Here is an 18,613-nt window from a genome sequence, read left to right as displayed (position 1 = left end):
GTAGAAATTAAAGAGAATATTCTTAGAGTACTATGTTAGAGGACCACCATTGATGTTTGGATTGTTTGGAGTAAAAAGTGTATTAAAAACATTTAGATTGAATTGTATGTATCATATGAATAGTGAAACAATAGACTGTTTGAACGACGAACCATTGAAAAACTTAGAACTAGGAAATAATTTCATAACCTTTATTTTTTCTTCTAGCTAGATGCATATAATTTTGTTTTAACAACTTATAATTTAATACATACATACTATTGTAGCAATCTAATTTTAACCGAAACAAGTTCTTATTTACATTTTTTTTTTGGTTCTCATTAGGCATCTATTTTATAAAAGTTTGTATTTTTTAGTTTCCTTTTTCATCATCTATATACAAAATTTCGATCCAATAAATGATCTTCTGTTTTATAAACAAATAATCAAATGGATTGGCCTACATGGGGCTTTGGTTTGGGGACAAAGCAAAAAAATAGAGAGGGAGAGGTCTCACAAGTCACAAAATATTATACAAAATAAAAACAAAGCACATGTTCTGACACATGAACATGGTTCCTTCTTCACTTCTCCTTTTCTTTCAACAGCTCATTTCTCTCTATCTCTCCACTCTTCCACTACTCTCAGCCTCCCACTAAATTCATTCTTCTCTCTTATATTTTATAATGCTTTTCTCCCCTAAATTAGCATTGCACTGTCATAAATTTCTATATATATGTTACAACTTACAACTGATGATTGGTTTCCTTGTTATTCGATTGTTATTTTAGTATAGAGGGAGTTAATTCTTTGATTGTTTATAGGGTTTGTTTATATATACACAAGCTTCTATATATAAACTAAATTGTACATGTGAAGGACAGAAAGAGAAGTGTATTAATTGTATTGGACTATTCTTCTTTGTCATTTGATAAAGTGGCCACTCTTATGCATTCAACTCATTAATGTCCATACACACTGTGTTATATAACCTTATAAAGCATTTAGGTGTAATTGCGAGTTAAACTAAGTGATAAGAGAAAGCTTACGTGTTTACTATATAATGACTCAAATGATAACATTGATATATATATATATATATGTATGTATGTATGTTCAATCTTAAAATGTCAGAAACTAAACTTACAAGTGTACTCTTCAATCGGTTAGTGGTATACACATAGTATTCATATTAAATTCATATGATATTTCCGGTAGCATTATGCCAAATGTCATCTCGTCGGACGGCCAGAAAACAAGGCGGATGAGATGATCAAACGGCGGAGAAAGGAGGAGAGAAGAGCGGGGGCATGTGGAAGAGAGAAACATAAGAATGTTTCCAAAAGATTAATATAATAACATCATACATACATACATACATTGTTTTAATATAGAGAAAAAGAAAAGTCTCTAACCAAATAATTTAGCGAAAACAAATCAAGGGGGGAGGAGGGGTTCACTAAGAGCACGTGCTGCCTGATTCTCCATTTTGCTCATCTTAAAGCTTTTCTTCTCTCTTTTTTTTTTTCTTCTTCCGAAACAGCTGTTTCATAGCTGTCCGATCTCTCTCTACCCCCATGTGACCCACTCTGAGATATAACCCTTTGAGATCGAATCCATTTCTATAATTTATTTAGCTGCTTTTTTTTTGCCTTATATTATAAAATTTATCTTATCTCATGCATCCCTCTCTCTATATCTCTTACTTCTGTTTTGTTGTATAACTACTCTTTGTTATACATAGCCATTTTAGTTACTCTGGTTTGTTTCTCATCCCTTCTCTCTCTCTCTTATGGTTCTTCCTCTGTTTCTAAATTCTTCTTGATCCTTTCGTTTCGTTTCTTTCTTTCTTTCTTTCTTCAATTCTTGATTTATAAAACATATTTTGGTGTGCCATTAAATCTCTCATTAATGGCACAACTCCCTCCAAAAATCCCAACCATGACGACGCCAAATTGGCCTGACTTCTCCTCCCAGAAACTACCTTCCATCGCCGCAACCGCAGCAGCCGCAGCAACGGCCGGACCACAGCAACAAAACCCTTCGTGGATGGATGAGTTTCTCGACTTCTCAGCGACTCGCCGTGGGACACACCGTCGTTCAATCAGCGACTCCATCGCTTTCCTAGAACCACCTTCCTCCGGCGTCGGAAACCACCACTTCGACAGGTTCGACGACGAGCAATTCATGTCCATGTTCAACGACGACGTACACAACAACCACAACCATCACCATCACACCAACAACAGCCTCAACGGCAATGTGGGTGCTACACGTTCCTCCTCCAACACCTCTACGCCGTCAGACCACAATAGCCTTAGCGACGATGACAACAAAGAAGCACCACCGTCCGATCATGATCATCACATGGACAATAACATAACCAACCAAAACAACGCCGCCGGCAACAATTACAACGAATCAGACGAGGTCCAAAGCCAGTGCAAGACGGAGCCACAGGATGGTCCGTCGGCGAATCAAAACTCCGGTGGAAGCTCTGGTAATCGGATTCACGATCCTAAAAGGGTAAAAAGGTAATTTAATCTTCTTATTTACTATTTCCAAAAAACCCCAAGGATGGTCATGCATGCACGTACAGTTATAATTAATAATCTGATAAAATTCGATATACCGTTTTTTATAAAAATAGTTAAAAAAAGTGTGTCACATCGATAAAATCTAAATTTTGTGTTTTTTTTGCTGAATTTTTCTACAGAATTTTAGCAAATAGGCAATCAGCACAGAGATCAAGGGTGAGAAAACTGCAATACATATCAGAGCTTGAACGAAGCGTTACTTCATTGCAGGTAATTTTACACACTATTAGATAATATATGTTTGTTAATGTGTTTAGTAATCAAAATTAGAATAAAAAATACTGATCAACAAATCATTTAAATTTGTGGAAAATTGAAGACTGAAGTGTCAGTGTTATCGCCAAGAGTTGCGTTTTTGGATCACCAGCGATTGCTTCTCAACGTCGACAATAGCGCTATCAAACAACGTATTGCAGCTTTAGCCCAAGATAAGATTTTCAAAGACGGTAATTTCCTTTACTTCAAATTTCCCATAAATTATTCTTTAGGAATATATAACTATACAAGGAAGTACTTGCGGCAATGCATGCTTCATACTCACAAAATTTCATGAATTATATATTGTTTTGGTAGATATTCTATTCTTTTTAAAAGGTTTATGGACATCTCTAGTAATAATTTTCATAATTTGGGTCTAGTAATTGTGATCATGAATCAAAAGATCAGTAGAATTTTGTCTGATTAAGAAGCTAGAACAACTGTCCATGTGTGCTCATATGACGACATAAGTATGTATATTAAAATGAAACATGTGACACTGTGACTACTCATTGCATGTTAATTAGGCCTATATTGACAGTAGTTGTTGTAATTTTTAATATTTTACAGCTCATCAAGAAGCTTTGAAGAGAGAAATAGAGAGACTTCGACAAGTATATCATCAGCAAAGCATCAAGAAGATGGAGAATAATGTTTCCGATCAATCTCCGGCCGATATCAAACCGTCCGTTGAGAAAGAGCAACTCCTCAATGTCTAAAGCTGTTCTCTCATTTAAGATCTTTATCTCTTCAAGGCGAAAAGATTCTTGACTATAAAACCTCTTTGTGTCAAGAAACTAATTTATCAAAGAAGAAGACTTTTTATTTATTTAATCTTATCACATTTTTTTTAAGTTGTGATGAATTTGCTTTTGGTGTATCTGATTTTTTTTTTTTTCTTATGGAGTGGGAGGGGGGAAAGTGGGAAAGATATGTAAAAAGAATTTAGCTGATTTGTTGTTTATTCAATTTTTTTGGTTGGAGTGTAAGCATTGTGTACTAATTGATGTTTTCACCGAATATTTGTTTTTCTATAATTTTTTAATTGTCAAATTTAGAGAAATCGAATAGTTAAAGATTCTCACTTTTTACATGGTTCAAATTTTTAAGTGTGGCATCCATAAAAATATAACAATTAATTAATACTTAGTTTCGATTGACAAAAAGAACATCGTTTTGGAACCATGAAATGTTTACACATAGTTTCAAGATTTATATTTGAAGTGACTGAAAGCGATTTCTCATTCCTTAAAAACTCCAACGAAATTGTTTCGTTGTTATGGAAAATGGAAATACCAATTAATTATGATGATTTAATAATATATTCAACCAGTTTTTTTTTTTAAATTTCCGTTTGAAAAGCAAAAGTGAAAATGTAAGATGTTTTACTAGCCAATGTGGCCATTTCCTTACGTAGGGACCGGACATGTAGATGATGTCATATAGAATCTAGATGGTATCTACTAAATAACAGTTAACAGAAACACGTCACAAATATTATTATAAGCTGCGGAAATACAGACCATAAACAAAAAAGGATTAATGAGTTTATGTTTTGAATCAAAACACTTTATGAGAAATTAGGGTCAAAGTGGGTCAAAATCTGAAAATGTGGGGTGAAAAAAGGGGAAAAAAGGAAGAACGTGGAGACATCTGAAAGCTAAGCTGTAAGTTCACGTGCTATGTTCCTTTGGCTGGACCACTACGGTCTTGCTACATGATTGGCTTTGTTTTCTCTACTTTACATTTTTTTTTGAAATAATGTTTAATCAAAACAAAATTATATATTTTTAATTTGTTTTGAAAGTTGAATGAGACGGTCAAAGTTAAAATAGAGGATAGAATAAAGTTACAGAAGAAAGCTACAAAGTAGCAAGGTTAATGTAAGAGGATAATTATATATTTTTTTGAAGTAGAAAAATGAAGAGGATAAGCTTAAGAAAGAAAAGAAAAAAAGACAAGAGGTTAGTGGTCTTGTGCTGGTCCTATCGGGAAATGTACGAAAGCGAGATATTGTCAGTTTCAGTGTTTTTAACTCATGTCAGTGCCAATACCAATTCGATCCTCTCATTGAGCCTTACATACACCTTTCCACTAGTCTATATAGATAAATGAAAAACTCCTTCTGCCAATATTTTTCTTTTTGGGAGAACAAACTAGAACACAACAATTTAGAGCTTGATATGTACAGAACCAATACCAAATTACAGTATATCAGACCAAACCAGCCCATTCGTCAAAAGTCTGCACTAAATCAATTTGACCTCGATTATGTACTACGGACTGGACACACACACCGAAACACTAGGAAGTCTCCAAGTAGTTCATCACAGTATGTTAACGAAACTCAAAAGATGATTTGAATGTTTACTGCTAATTAAGACTTGGCATTGATCACAAACGTTTGGTTTACATTTCCTAAGAGAAGATAAAAGAAGAGATTAGATTCGATCATCATTGTCTATCATACAATATGAGGATGGTAAATTGATGTTTGTTCAAAAGAGCTTCTTCAAAAGCTTCACCGATTTGCATAAACCTACAATATTGAGACAAAAGTCAGCTATATAGTAACTAAAAAGTTTTATATTCAATAAGCCATGGTGGAGAAAGAATAAGATAACCAAGTAGGTGGATGGATATTAATCAGGGATCACTCTGAGATAAACAATGAGAACATTTTGAGATATTTAGAATCTTATGCATATATGCTCATCTACTAATTCCGTTTTACTTTTTTGTGTGCTCATCTAATATACATAGACATCACCTATAAATGAAAAGAGTAAATTCAAGATTCCTCTATAACGACTATAGGGAGAGGATATAACGTTCTAGTAACCATTTCAACAAAAAAGGGCAAAGTTATGCTGGAAGTTTTGGTAAAGGAGTAACGTACCTTGAGAGTATCTTAAGTTTCTTCAGTAGCAGCAGCCACTTCAGATGTCTCATGATTCTTGCAATCCGAAACTGTTTCTTCTGTAGCAGCACCCACTTCAGATGTCTCATGATTCTTGCTTTCTGAAACAGTTTCTCTCAAAATCTTCGCTTCATTTTCAATCTCGATGAGTTTCTCGTTTTGCGATTCTACTGTTTCCCTGAGTTCTTCAAATGTTTTAATCCAGCGACCTTCAAACTCCTCAATCTGTCTCTTTGCTAGAGCTCGTGCTATCCTGTCTTCCTCTTCTTGCTTCAGTCTCAGCTTTTCAATTTCAGTAGTGCTCAACACCAAACCTCCGGAACCTTTAACATCCTTGTAGACCGGTTTATCATCGCGCAAAGGGCAATGTTTTCTGTGCTCTCTTGATGCCTTTTTTGTTACTTTCAAAGCCTTTCGATAACCCTCTACTACACTTGTCATCATACGAAGCTCACTCTCAAGCTTGTAGATCATCATATCTTTCCTCTGTTGCTCCTCAAACTTGGTTCTTTCCAATTCCTGAATCATTGCTGCCTTGGTTTGAAGTTCATTCATCAGATACTGCTGGTGCATAACAGATTGTTCACGCTCTCTCTCTTTCTCAGCAAATGACAACCTAGCTTTTTCCATCCAATATGCCATCTGATCAAACATCACCTCACCTGAGGGTGGTTTATCATCCCAAGAGGGTTCTTCGGTCCTCAACCTCTTATTGCCGGGGTTATGAGAGTGATAAGTAATATCGTTCTCGTGTTCAACCTCCCTCCTGTTATTACCATTCCCAAACAGAGAAGAACTACCTGAACCCATAGCCATATGCATGTCAACCCTAGAACCAAGGAAATCACCACCAATCGAATTGCCATGCATTTGTAACCCGGAGTTATAACCTAATGGAGATGCATCTCCCAACATGAGGTTCTCTTGGCCCACTCCATGAAGGGAAACACCATTTGGAAAAAAAGGAAAACCCCCATCATGCTTTTCTTTATCTTCCTCAGCTTCGTCTTCGCCAACATCTTCAATTGGTTCATCTTCACCCATTTCCATGGATCCTTCGATATGATCCTCTTCGTCTTCCTCCCTAGCACTACTAAGATTGCACCGGCGAAGGAAATGAGAACCAGCATGAGTGTCATCATTCCATGCCCACCTTTCATCCACATCTTTCTTATTCTCCTCAACATCCATTGGCTGTCCTTCAACAGGACCTCTCTCCTCCTCAGACACCATTTCTGACACAGTATCTTGCCCAAGATTCAATTCAATCATATGTTCGTCCACATACTTGTCTTCTTTCGAGTCGGTGACACCATCATCCTTTCCTGAACCTGCAGCACTAACATTTTCCTCCTTAACCTCCAAACAATCTTCTTTCGGCGATTTCACCAAAAAATCAACCTCCTTTACATCATCATCATCGTCAACATCCTCATCCACCTCAGGTGTTTCCCTTAGTAAATCTTCTTTCTGTGTTTTGATCAACAGCTGGAGATGAGAAGCAAAAAAACAATCACCGAGTAAAGGCTCAGCTTTCAGTTCTTTCTCAACCATGAACCAGAGCAATTTAGACCAATCTATCTTTTCCAAATGCTTTTGCTTAATATCCCTAGTCAATTCAACAACCTCTACAGGCATAATCCACATATCATCTCTCTGCAGTAGAACCCAAGTTGAAAGAAGCTCATCAACAAACCTAACTGATTCATCACTTTCCAGAAGTTGTCTCTCCTCCTCCGTGATATCAAACTCTTTCTTCTTAGGCAATTTCAACGCACGAGCCAAATCAGGACGGCTGACATTAATCCTTAACCCATTCACATAGCTACACCTACCCTCTGAATTATAATACGCAACAAGGTTCGCCACTAGATCTTGACGTATGTTTTGATCAAACTCCAAATGCACAAAATCCCACAGACCTAACAACTTCAACAGCTTCTCGTGCCGAGCAAAATCTAGGGTTTTACATGGCACGAAAGCAATCGGCTTCAAAGTTTTCAAAAGTACCTCAAACTTATCCTTCGCCCTCTCCTGCTGTTTCCTTTTCTTCTGATTCACTTTCTTCCGCTTCGGCGGCCCACCTCCGCGGCGGTTATTATAAGAGCCAACCGCTAGCGGCGCGTCCATATCGTCTTCTTCGTTCCTGCTTTCTTCAATCGACGCTTCTAATTGCTGATCCTTGGCTTCTGACTCCTCCGGATCCTTCAAACTCTTCTCCGTTTCTTCTAGATTTAGGGCTTTGTCGGCGACGGGATTCGCATTCTCCAACGAAACACTTCCTTGCTCACCTACTACTAAACTCGGTTTCTCAATTAAACTAGGGTTCCCAGAAAGAGCTGCTTCTACATCTGGATCTGACGAAGAAGAAGCCATAGAGAAAGCTAATTCTTTCCTCGGAAATGCTTAAACTTGAGAGTCAGTCAATTACACGACGGTCGCAACGATGACATAACAAAAAAATAAAAACCTTTCTCAACTTAATCAACCAATCACAAAACGACACGTCATCAATCCGAGCACTTAATTTCCATTCGCCGGTATTAATGTCTCACTTTTACCTCCTTTCATGGGCCGAATTAAAGGCCCAACTCAACTAAACACAATAATTGTCTCTTTGACTCTTCAGATTCGTCACACTGTTAGATCTCTCTCTCTCTCTCTCTTTCATCTTCTCCGATACCTTTAACGGTAACTTTCTAAGTGCTCTCACAGCTCAAATCAGCGGTTACGGAGAAAAAAGAAACCCCCAAAACCTTCTTCCTTTTACTCGTTATGACTCTCTCTCGTCTCTCTCTGGTCGCTGCGACGGCGGCGATGTTGATGGTGGTTGCGACTGCACAGATCGGAGGTCAAGTGTTGCAAGTGGAGTTATGGTGCGTAGCGAAGAACAACGCGGAAGATTCATCGCTACAGACGGCGATTGAGTGGGCTTGTGGTCAAGGCGGTGCTGATTGTGGTCCGATTCAGCAAGGTGGACCTTGTAACGACCCGACGGATGTTCAGAAAATGGCGTCGTTCGTTTTCAATAATTACTATCTGAAGAACGGTGAGGCTGATGAGGCTTGCAATTTCAACAATAACGCTGCTCTTACTTCACTCAATCCCAGTAAGTTAAAAAAAGCCTTTCTTCTTGTTAGGGTAGTGGAATCAGGATTATATAATGATGATCTCTTGTTTTTAAAATTCGAGTTTTAGATTCAGATTTGATACATGTGTGTGCGTGTGTGTGTGTGTTTTCAGGTCAGGGAACTTGCAAATACCCTTCGAGGTAATCAATTTCAAACTATCTTCGAGCAATTTGGTGATTTGAATTGAAGTTTGTTTCATCATGTCCTTGGAGAATTGGATTTGGTTCTTAGATATGTTCAAATACATGAAATGGATGAAGTCTCTGTGTTACCTTTGTTCACTGATGATTCACATCTCTCTATAATTAATCTCATTGTTATGTAACTCAACATTATTCTCATGATGGTGTGCAGTAAGGGAGGAGTGAACAATGGTCGAGTAGCGGATGACACTTCGATAACAGATATGAGCCGAGGTGGCAGACCGGTTTCCAGGAGTTGGATCTTGACCTTCATCTGTTTCGGCAGCTTATTGACGATGACACGAATCATTCACCATCTTTAGAGGCTCTCACACGCATGAGGAGGATACTATTTTGATCTCTCCCAGTTCACTCACCTTTGAAGTCATAAGCCTAATTAGCATTTTTGATTTTTTTTTTTTTTTAATCCATATGCCACTGTTAGTGATTCAAAATGTTCTGATTGCTTCTATGGGAATTTGTAGTGATATTTCCTTTTGTCAATGAACATATAATGATGCTATGTCATCAACCATAATCGGTTATATATGCTTAATGATCTCAATTTTATGCATAGAAATTCGATTGAAGATCAGTTAAGACATCAAGAAAGAAAAAAACACAACAATGCAAATTAATGTTGANGCTTTGAAGATAAGCCTAATATCATCTAATTTTCTTTGTCTGGCATTTTGATTTTTTTATAATCCATATGCCGCTGTTAGTGATTCAAAATGTTTTGATGAATTTGTAGTGATATTTCCTTTTGTCAACGAACATATAATGATGTTATGTCATCAACCATAATCGGTTATTTATATATGCTATAATGATCTCAATTTTATGCATAGAAAATCGATTGAAGATCAGTTAAGACATCAAGAAAGAAAAAAAAACACAACAATGCAAATTCATGTTGAAAACGCAAATAGAAACAAGCCTGATGACGACAGTTAAATGTAGACATAGAGTGCTTAAACAGATTTTCAGGTTTGAACAAACTTAAGCAACAAGAGAGGGACAAAAAGTTCCACTTGATGCATTAGTTAGTTTATCAGGAAAAGAACTCTATCTGGAGCTTGTGAGCTCTGGGAAGCATTAGCAGATCCGTGCCAAGTTGCAGCCTTGCTTTTTCATCTTTTTCCCAGGCAAGCAGAGACTTTGAGCAGCTTAAGACATGGGAATTTCTCCAGGAAAGGTTCCATTTGCTTAAACACTTGTATACCTTTAGCAATTATATCAATATGAAGATGATCCAAGACACCACTACTCAGCACATTACTTATCCAAAACGGCTTCGTCGAATCAGTCCCCTCACCTCACTCAGATATTTGCACGTGATGTTGGTAGATGACCATTGAGGAGAGAGCTTCGGTATCCGTATGAGTTTCCCTCTTGACGCAAAGTAGAGAATCTGGTTAAGTCGGAATCTTACTTTGGGACTTTGGGAGAGACTCTGGTCGGATCAGACTTTGGGATATGAAAAAGCATTTGCCAAATAATTGGAGTTGATTTTGGCCGTTTTCTCAACAAGCGGAACAAGGCTATTAGACAAAAGGCGGCGGAAACAAGCGTTGGATCACTACAAAAATAAATGTGGTTTTGACATCGCATATTTTGTAAATTTTACATTATTTATAAGTGAATTTTACCTCACTTATCTAAATCATGATGTATAATAATAATAACTAGCGACGGACCCGCACGAATGTGGGGATATATATATTTTTCAGTATTTATAAACTTTTATATAACTTTTATATGTTTAATTTTAATGATATTAAATACAATATGATGTAATTCAATATATATAAATGCAAAAAATAAAATAATGGGCCATAAATATTGAAGTCCAAATTAATAGTGTAGATGTGTCGTGTTTTTGTAAACATATGACCCATTATCACTCAATCTTCCTCAATAATTATTTGTTTAGAAAATAAAAAGACAAAAACAAAGAAAAAAGATGAAACGACAAACAGAGAGAGTTGTCTCCTACAAAAAAATTGGTTCCACCAATTTGATCTGATTCAGTTCAATAAACTAAATTTGTAATCAAATTATAAAAATCATACGTTGAGTATATAAACTATCAATTGAAACACATTAATATATGGATGAACGAACGTGCGGAGTATATATGTATGTATGTATATACACATTAATATACATATGTATGTGCAAATCATACGATGATCCGTACCCAAACCAAATCCAGTTTTTGGGTCGGGTTTCGGGTTGGATATTCAGATTTTTAATTATAATATCTGAATGAATTTAATCAATTTTTTTGATATATAAAAAAATCACAATTTAATTCTACAGCCATATAAATAGAACCGATAATTACTCAATATCTTTGAAAGCTATTTAAAGTTTGGTTCCATATATATATGTAAACATATTTGATTTGGTTTTATATTGTGAGATATTTACGAAAATAACAAATCAATTTAATACAATTAGATAAAAACAAATAATTATTTAGTTTAGATTTTGCAATATTTCCTAAACAAAATTTAAGTAATTAATCACGATTAGTATAGATTAAATCAAAATTTTATATATGTAAAAAAATTTAATTTGATTATATTAAAAGATATAGAAAAGTGTATGTAGAGTCTCAAATTAGCTAAATATATTTATACTATTAAAAGAGAAATATTTTTCATTATATAGTCATAAAGTTATCTATTATTAAATGTAATGTCATTCAAGTTAGAACAAACAAAAAACAGAAAAAATGGTAGTTTGGTTAAAAAAAAAAAACTAAAAAACCCACGTATCCTAAAGTGACCCGGTTCGTTTGTAGTCGGGTTAAATAAAAATACGCGGATCTGCTATCCGGTTTGAAAGGATTTGGATCCTATCCAGCAGGGGTAAAATAATAATACTCACTACAAACATATTTAATCTCTAAAATCACTCAAACTATTTAATGCATTTAAACGAAACTATCCAATTACAAACAACTAATTTAAAATTCAAATTTATAAAAAATAAATTTGTTACTATTAAATCGGGCAATTAAATTTAAACTTATATATGTAAACATATTTAATTTAGTTATATATTTTGAGATAAAAACCATTTGGAATTATTTTAGTCTAAAATTAAAATTGGTAAGAGCCATTTGGAATTATTTTAGTTTTGAATTGACATTTCATTTTTTTCTTTACTTTACTTAAAATTTGTAATGATTTTTGAGACATCAAAAATGAAATTGGACTTATATATTCTGCCTTCTCATTATTATTCATTTTTTCTTATTTTTATGAACCTAGACTTGTCTCCTATTTATAGTTCCTTATCATTAACTAATTATAACTTTTGACTGATTCATGATGAACTCCCTTTTGCTTCCAGATTCTCTAGTTTTTTTGCATGGATTTGCTAGTCTGATCTCTGTGAATGAAGATCAGAAACATCATTAAGAAGAAACAACAAAAAAGGTTATTTCTAAATAAGCTTAGAGGAATTGTTGAAATATTAAGAGTTAGGGATCACCTTGACATGATTAGTCTCTAAATAAAAGAGAGATATTTTTCCATCGACACTTCTGGTAATATTGAGGTTTTCCACCTAACCTGAAATTAGTACAGTGAAAATGATAAACAAAAAAAGTAGAATGGTTACTAAAAAGTAGAATGGTTACTTCATTTACCTTTTATCTGTCAATATTTTGTAAGCACTTGCAGCCATTACGATGGAAGAATTGTACAGATTTTAGAATGATTTTAATAGTATGGATGTTAAGTCATGCATCTAATTATATATTTATAGGCTTAGTGAGTCGATTGTAGAATATGCTAAATTCTGTGAGATAAAATCTTTATCTTTATAGGGAATGTTACTCGGTTTCCTCAATATAATAAATACCATATATTTTCAAAATAAAATCTTAACAAAAATATTGTGAACGTTCCTTTATTTGCGATGATTTTGAATTGTAAATGTCTATGATTGAGGTGATAGTAATTAATCTTGTCTACACATTTGGTAAGTAAATAATATTCTTTAAAATTTGAAATTTAAAACTTAATAAACAGTTCAAAATATAGTTAGTACATTTAATCATATTTTTTAAGATACGGATTTGGAAATTTCTTTTTAATATTCAAAATTTATATTTAATGACTAATATTGATAAGATTTCAAATATGGTTAGTATTTTGTTGATTGCATATCTTTATAGCTGTTATAGTATGTGCTAATTAATGGGGATTACAATTTTTACGTTTTTATAGGAATATTAATTTAATCGTACATTTCTTAACTAACATATTGTTTAAATTCTTCTTTTTTTTTTTAATAATTTTGCAGGCAACTGATTGGCTACAGGAGGATATGATTGGCGAAGCAAACACTATTAATCAGGATCCGATTATGTTTATCCCGGGTCGGTAAAGGGTCCGCGTGTTTTGACTAATTAAGTTTACCGCTTTGCCCTTTTCTTTTTTTTTTCTTTGTTCTTTCTCACTTTATTTCGTAGGGGCATGTAATGGAATACTTGTTTTATTTTTTTTTTTTACTCCTAAGTGTACTCCCCAATTAATAGTATAGATAATAGAAACAATTTGGATCGGTTGTAGTAAGTATTTACATCGATTATTGTATTTAGAATTAATGTTATTATGTACTATCATTTACAAAAAAATAATGTAAAATTTGGTTCAGTTGCTAACACTTACCACGGTTATAGTAATTAGTGATTAAATATTTGTATTATTTTAAGATGATGATAAACTACGTGATAAAACGATAATGTCTCATATACAGTATGTCATGTGTTTTGTTCTATCTTATAACCATAATTCTAATAAGATTTTATCAATTTGAGATTGTATATTTTAGTCTAACAAATAAAGAAGTAGGTAAATGATTCACATCTACATACATTTTATTTGTAAATATAATTATTTGGTACAACATTTATAACATAAACTTATATTAGTTTTCTTTCATCAAATTTCTAAATGTTTGAATAATAATCGCTTCACCATAAATTTTGGATTCACTTGAAATTTAATTTAACTATCCAAATTTTATAATCCCATCTTGATATATATATATATATATATATATATATATATATATATATTTCTTGTTCTTTTTTCTATAAAATAGTTTATATAATGTTTTTCAAAAAAATTATTCGTTTCTGTCTCTTACTCGATCTTCCCTATACATTAGTATTTTTAATTAATTATGTATTAGTAAAACTCAAATTATTTGGGGTTAATTTCTATAAACTAAACCTATGGATCAACCCGCACTTTCGTGCAGGGTTTTTTTTTAATTGTTTGTATTTTATTAAAAATAGTGAGAAGACCTATTATACATAAATTTTGGCAGAAAGTATAACTTTGTCTAATTTAACTTTGTCTAATTTAATTTAAATATAACTTTGTCTAATTTAAATTGATAAAGATATGAGAAAGCCTCAGAACATCTTTGATATTTTTTATTCTCATTAATCTTTTCATTTTGTATATTAGAAAGATAACAAAATTGATGATAAATGTTTTAATATAATTATTGTGTTTTCGTTTTTGTATAGTTATATATATTTAAAAATTATTTTTCATATTTTACGAAATATTTAATTGATTTCAACTAATTAGCATCTCGCATCAATTTAAGTTATCATTTTAAAAGAGATTTAATGTCATGTTTTAATTTGTAATCGTGTTTTTAAAAAATTGTATAAATCTCTAATTTTAATTATTAGAATATTTGTTAAAGGTTGAGATCTCTTATACTTAATCATTAATATAGTTTCCTAAAATATTTGAACTTATTATTTATACTGAATATAATTTCATAAAATATAGGATGTATTATTTTTGTAGTTAATATAGCTTCTTAAAATACTGGAATAATTTGAATCAAATTTAACACACGACTAACTGGATTTAGAAAACTATAAATGTTTAATATTTAATTTAGAAAACTTAATATTTTCGAAATTAATTATTTATGGGTTATTACCAGATCCAAAATCAGATTTGAAATCTAAGTATCCATCGTTTAACCAATTATGAAAAGATTTAATCATTTATTTCTTTAAAAACTGTTACCATTAGTTTAGGATTTTTTTTAAAAAAAATTATGTAGGTAAATGGATCTGTTTGGCAATATAAATATATGTTATGTTTTTGTCTTTTTTTATGCCTAAGTGTACTCCCCAATTAATAGTATAGATAGTGGGTTATGGCAAATCTTGATGGTGGGAGTGTATTTTTTAAAAAAACGATGATGTATTTTTTTTGTACAAACAAACAAAACGATCTATGTCAAGAATCGACATAAATCACAGAAACAAAGAAAAGCAAACCTTGAATTCAAGAATTCTTACCAGCAGCACCAGTAGCAACTGTAGTAAGTACTCTTGGCTGAGTCAGAGTTCTTCAACTCTTTGAGCAGACGTTTGGTGTTCTTTAAACGGATTAAGGAAAGCTTATGGAAAAAAGGGAACAAATTAGTAAACTAGACCCAAAAAATCTATTAAAAATATCTAAAATACAAACCTCTGCTCTTGCAGTCAAGATGTTACGCCGGACCTCTTCCGCTGGTTCGCCGGACCTTTACATTATGGTTGTAAATTTTGTTATGTAAACGAAACACTATTGTATAAACTCCGAATTAATTACCACAATAAAAATTAATTTTATCAATAAACTTATATATATATATGTCGTCTAATGTAAAAAGATTAAAAACCCCATATAAAAAAAAAGACACACCATTAAAATTGTAAACTTTTAAAATCACAACCACACCTTTTAAATTCACTATTTTAATTGATACTTGCCTTAATTGACACTTCTCATGACCAACTGCTTTTCTACGTGTACATACACTGGTTTTATTATGTTTTTGATTTCTGATTTTTTTGAATATTCTTAATACTTTTCCTTTATTATATTATATAGCTTCATTATGATTGTATGTAAAATTAGTTATGTAAACGAAACATATATAAACTATGAATTACCACAATAATAATTAATTTATCAATAACTTATGTCGTCCAATGTAAAGATTTAAAACCCCATATAAAAAAAAAAAAAAGCTTGAATAACCCAACATTAAAATTGTAAACTTTTACATCACAACCACACCTTTTATATAAATTCACTATTTTAATTGATACTTGTTATACTTGCCTTGAAGATGGGTAAACCAGAAAAATGTTGAGGAGCAAGTATCGTCGTAGATTGAAAAATTGTAAAAGACATGAACTCTTTCTGCATCTAAGTTCTATCAAGCCTCTCTGACTACTTTGCTTTGAAGGAAGGACTACCAAGCAGGAACCACTATAGACAGACACTTCTCATGACCAACTGCTTTTCTACGTGTACATACATTTTTTTTTACAAAGCCTTTTTGCATAACACAACCTGAATCGTTTCAGAATACTCTAGCAAACAATTAATGGAGCTTCTTGATCTCTGCTTACAGGAGGAGGCTTCTTCTCGCTATATATATAGCCTATATAAATCAAGATGATGCAAGCAAACTTAGCTTATTACTGAAACAAATGAATTGTCCCTACTCCCTAAAAGAAGAGACAACAATGCCTCGTCTTTTGGGTTGTGACATCTCGTCGATGCTGCAATGCTTCAATCTCTCTTTTCTTGAGACTTTCTAAAGAAAGCAACTGTAAAAGTCAACATTAGTTGGGTTAGCAGCAGCCCACATCACTGTCACTGTAAAGATAATTAAAAATGCCTAGGGGAAATTAACAGAACAAGAAAGCCTCACTCGTTTAAGAGCAGGCGGCCGCATGTCCGTGAAGATTTTTGCACTCTCTTCAGCAATCTTCTTCCATTCCAAATGTGCTGATGGAGTTACAAGAAGAACATTAGTAGAGTTAAAAAAAAACCAAACAAACATATATATATATGGTCATAATAACAGTTAAAAGTAAAGAAGAAAAGATTTGGTCGTACTCGATTTGAAATCGAGATAATCCTCGTATTTGCGAGCATTCTCAAGCTCTGTAGCCGCCTCTTCCAGGTAATATTGCTCATAATGTGCAACGCTGGCAAGCCCCTGAGATGAACAAACAATGAGAAAGCACAATCAAATCTCTTCGCCGCATAAACCAAAAAAAAAAACACAATTGTCGCTCAAGTAAGAAGAAGACACAGTGAAGAAGAATCTAATCACACACATTGTTTAACCCATCTATTCTTTTTTGACAAAATTTAATCTTCTTCAGCATCTTCTTCTCGGCGATCCAGTTCATCAACTGCATAGTACCCGGCGATGAAGAAACTCACTCTGATCTCCTCTGCCAACACAGAAAATTCAAAACTTTAACCCAGTAGAGTAGCTGGAGAAAAATATCAACAGCGGATTCCTCTAACCTAAAACCCACAAAGTAGTGAAGGGTGAAGAAGAAGCTAATCTAATGAGAAACTTTCTACAGAGAATACAAGTGAGGGTATTATCAATTCCTTTAAGTTCGAGAACCCCTTACCAGATACGAAAAGCAACTTTTAATCGAGCGGAAGAAACGACCAAAAGGGCCAACCAAGCAAGCTTTGGTTTATTTTCATTACAAATCACACAACTCTTTCTTTATCGGACCAAAAAAGGACAAAAAAGAATGTAAATTTTCGATAAATTCTTTAATTCAAAAATGTTAATACGACTGATTGTATATTGAAATTTGGACTGAGGAAACTTGACAAAAAATATATATATATATATATATATATATTACTATGATTTTCTTTCTCTGAAATATTTTTGTTTACTACTAGATCAAATCCAATCTATACTAATGAAAAGAACTTAACATATTAGTATAAAAGAAACAACAAATAAAGGCCCATTAATCCCCAAACGATGGCCTTTTTGATATGTTTTGAGAAAATTGAAACAAGAAAGTTCCAATTCTGACATGACAAGTGTGATCCTGGTGTTGTGACTTGTAAGGAACTACTTCAATCTTTTGGTAGAGAGATGAAGCTCAATCGTCAAGTCAGGCAAGTCAGATTCATTACTCACAATCACTCAATACATTCGTTTCAGTTCCCCATCCATATGTGAGACTGAGAGTTCTTTTTTTCATGCATGTGCATTGTGCTTCTCTAGATGATGGAGTTGGAGATATTATTAGGGATGACGCTGAATTGTTGACCCAAATGATGGTAAAACCCTCTTCACTGTAAGTCATGTCAAAGTCCTCTGCTTTTCTTTATTTTGTTCTGTTTCAAGTTTATATATCTCCCTCAACCAATGATCCTTGTTTTTTTTTTTTGTTCAATGATCCTTGTTTTTTTTTGTTACTACTGAAGCGGTACTCGGCGACAAGGCACCAGAATTCAAAGCAAAACCCTTGATTTTACTGAGCTAAATGGAGTCCAGAAGCATGTATATTGTGTTTTATTTGTTTCTTGTTTTTTAACCAACAGTGTGACAAGAATCTCAGGTTTATGTTTCGTTTTGCAGGTTTGCATGAAAAGCTTGAAGCTAAGTATAAGGTATGAAAAGAACATTTTCCAATATAATCTCAGATTTTGTTTTCATTAA

At 33.3% G+C, this 18,613-nt stretch overlaps 4 protein-coding genes across 5 annotated transcripts; 2 read left to right on the top strand and 2 right to left on the bottom strand.

The window, feature by feature from the left end:
* LOC104712501 (basic leucine zipper 61) lies at positions 1,484-3,823 on the top strand. The gene is made up of 4 exons (XM_010429417.2): positions 1,484-2,513; positions 2,696-2,786; positions 2,896-3,022; positions 3,405-3,823. Exons 1-4 carry the CDS (start codon positions 1,891-1,893, stop codon positions 3,551-3,553), a joined length of 990 nt encoding a protein of 329 aa, XP_010427719.1. The 5' UTR covers positions 1,484-1,890; the 3' UTR covers positions 3,554-3,823.
* On the bottom strand, positions 5,190-8,206 carry LOC104712500. Its single transcript, XM_010429416.2, has 2 exons — positions 5,734-8,206; positions 5,190-5,373 (listed from the first exon to the last, which is right to left on the bottom strand). The coding sequence occupies exon 1, from the start codon at positions 8,128-8,130 to the stop codon at positions 5,746-5,748; it is 2,385 nt and encodes a 794-aa protein (XP_010427718.1). The 5' UTR covers positions 8,131-8,206; the 3' UTR covers positions 5,190-5,373; positions 5,734-5,745.
* LOC104712499 (PLASMODESMATA CALLOSE-BINDING PROTEIN 5) lies at positions 8,377-9,887 on the top strand. Its single transcript, XM_010429415.2, has 4 exons — positions 8,377-8,863; positions 8,998-9,025; positions 9,240-9,439; positions 9,713-9,887. Exons 1-3 carry the CDS (start codon positions 8,530-8,532, stop codon positions 9,388-9,390), a joined length of 513 nt encoding a protein of 170 aa, XP_010427717.1. The 5' UTR covers positions 8,377-8,529; the 3' UTR covers positions 9,391-9,439; positions 9,713-9,887.
* Positions 16,198-17,640, bottom strand: LOC104712498. 2 transcript variants are annotated; one of them, XM_010429413.1, is made up of 5 exons: positions 17,556-17,640; positions 17,247-17,366; positions 17,023-17,125; positions 16,835-16,911; positions 16,198-16,730 (listed from the first exon to the last, which is right to left on the bottom strand). In XM_010429413.1, exons 2-5 carry the CDS (start codon positions 17,328-17,330, stop codon positions 16,629-16,631), a joined length of 366 nt encoding a protein of 121 aa, XP_010427715.1. In that variant the 5' UTR covers positions 17,331-17,366; positions 17,556-17,640; the 3' UTR covers positions 16,198-16,628. The 2 variants fall into 2 exon arrangements, with proteins under 2 accessions (XP_010427715.1, XP_019085781.1); XM_019230236.1 differs by lacking the exon at positions 17,556-17,640 and having other exon boundaries at positions 17,247-17,524.

Source organism: Camelina sativa, chromosome 9 (assembly GCF_000633955.1).
Source record: "Camelina sativa cultivar DH55 chromosome 9, Cs, whole genome shotgun sequence".
Classification (NCBI taxonomy): Eukaryota; Viridiplantae; Streptophyta; class Magnoliopsida; order Brassicales; family Brassicaceae; genus Camelina; species Camelina sativa.
This window is presented reverse-complemented; position numbering and strand designations above follow the sequence as displayed.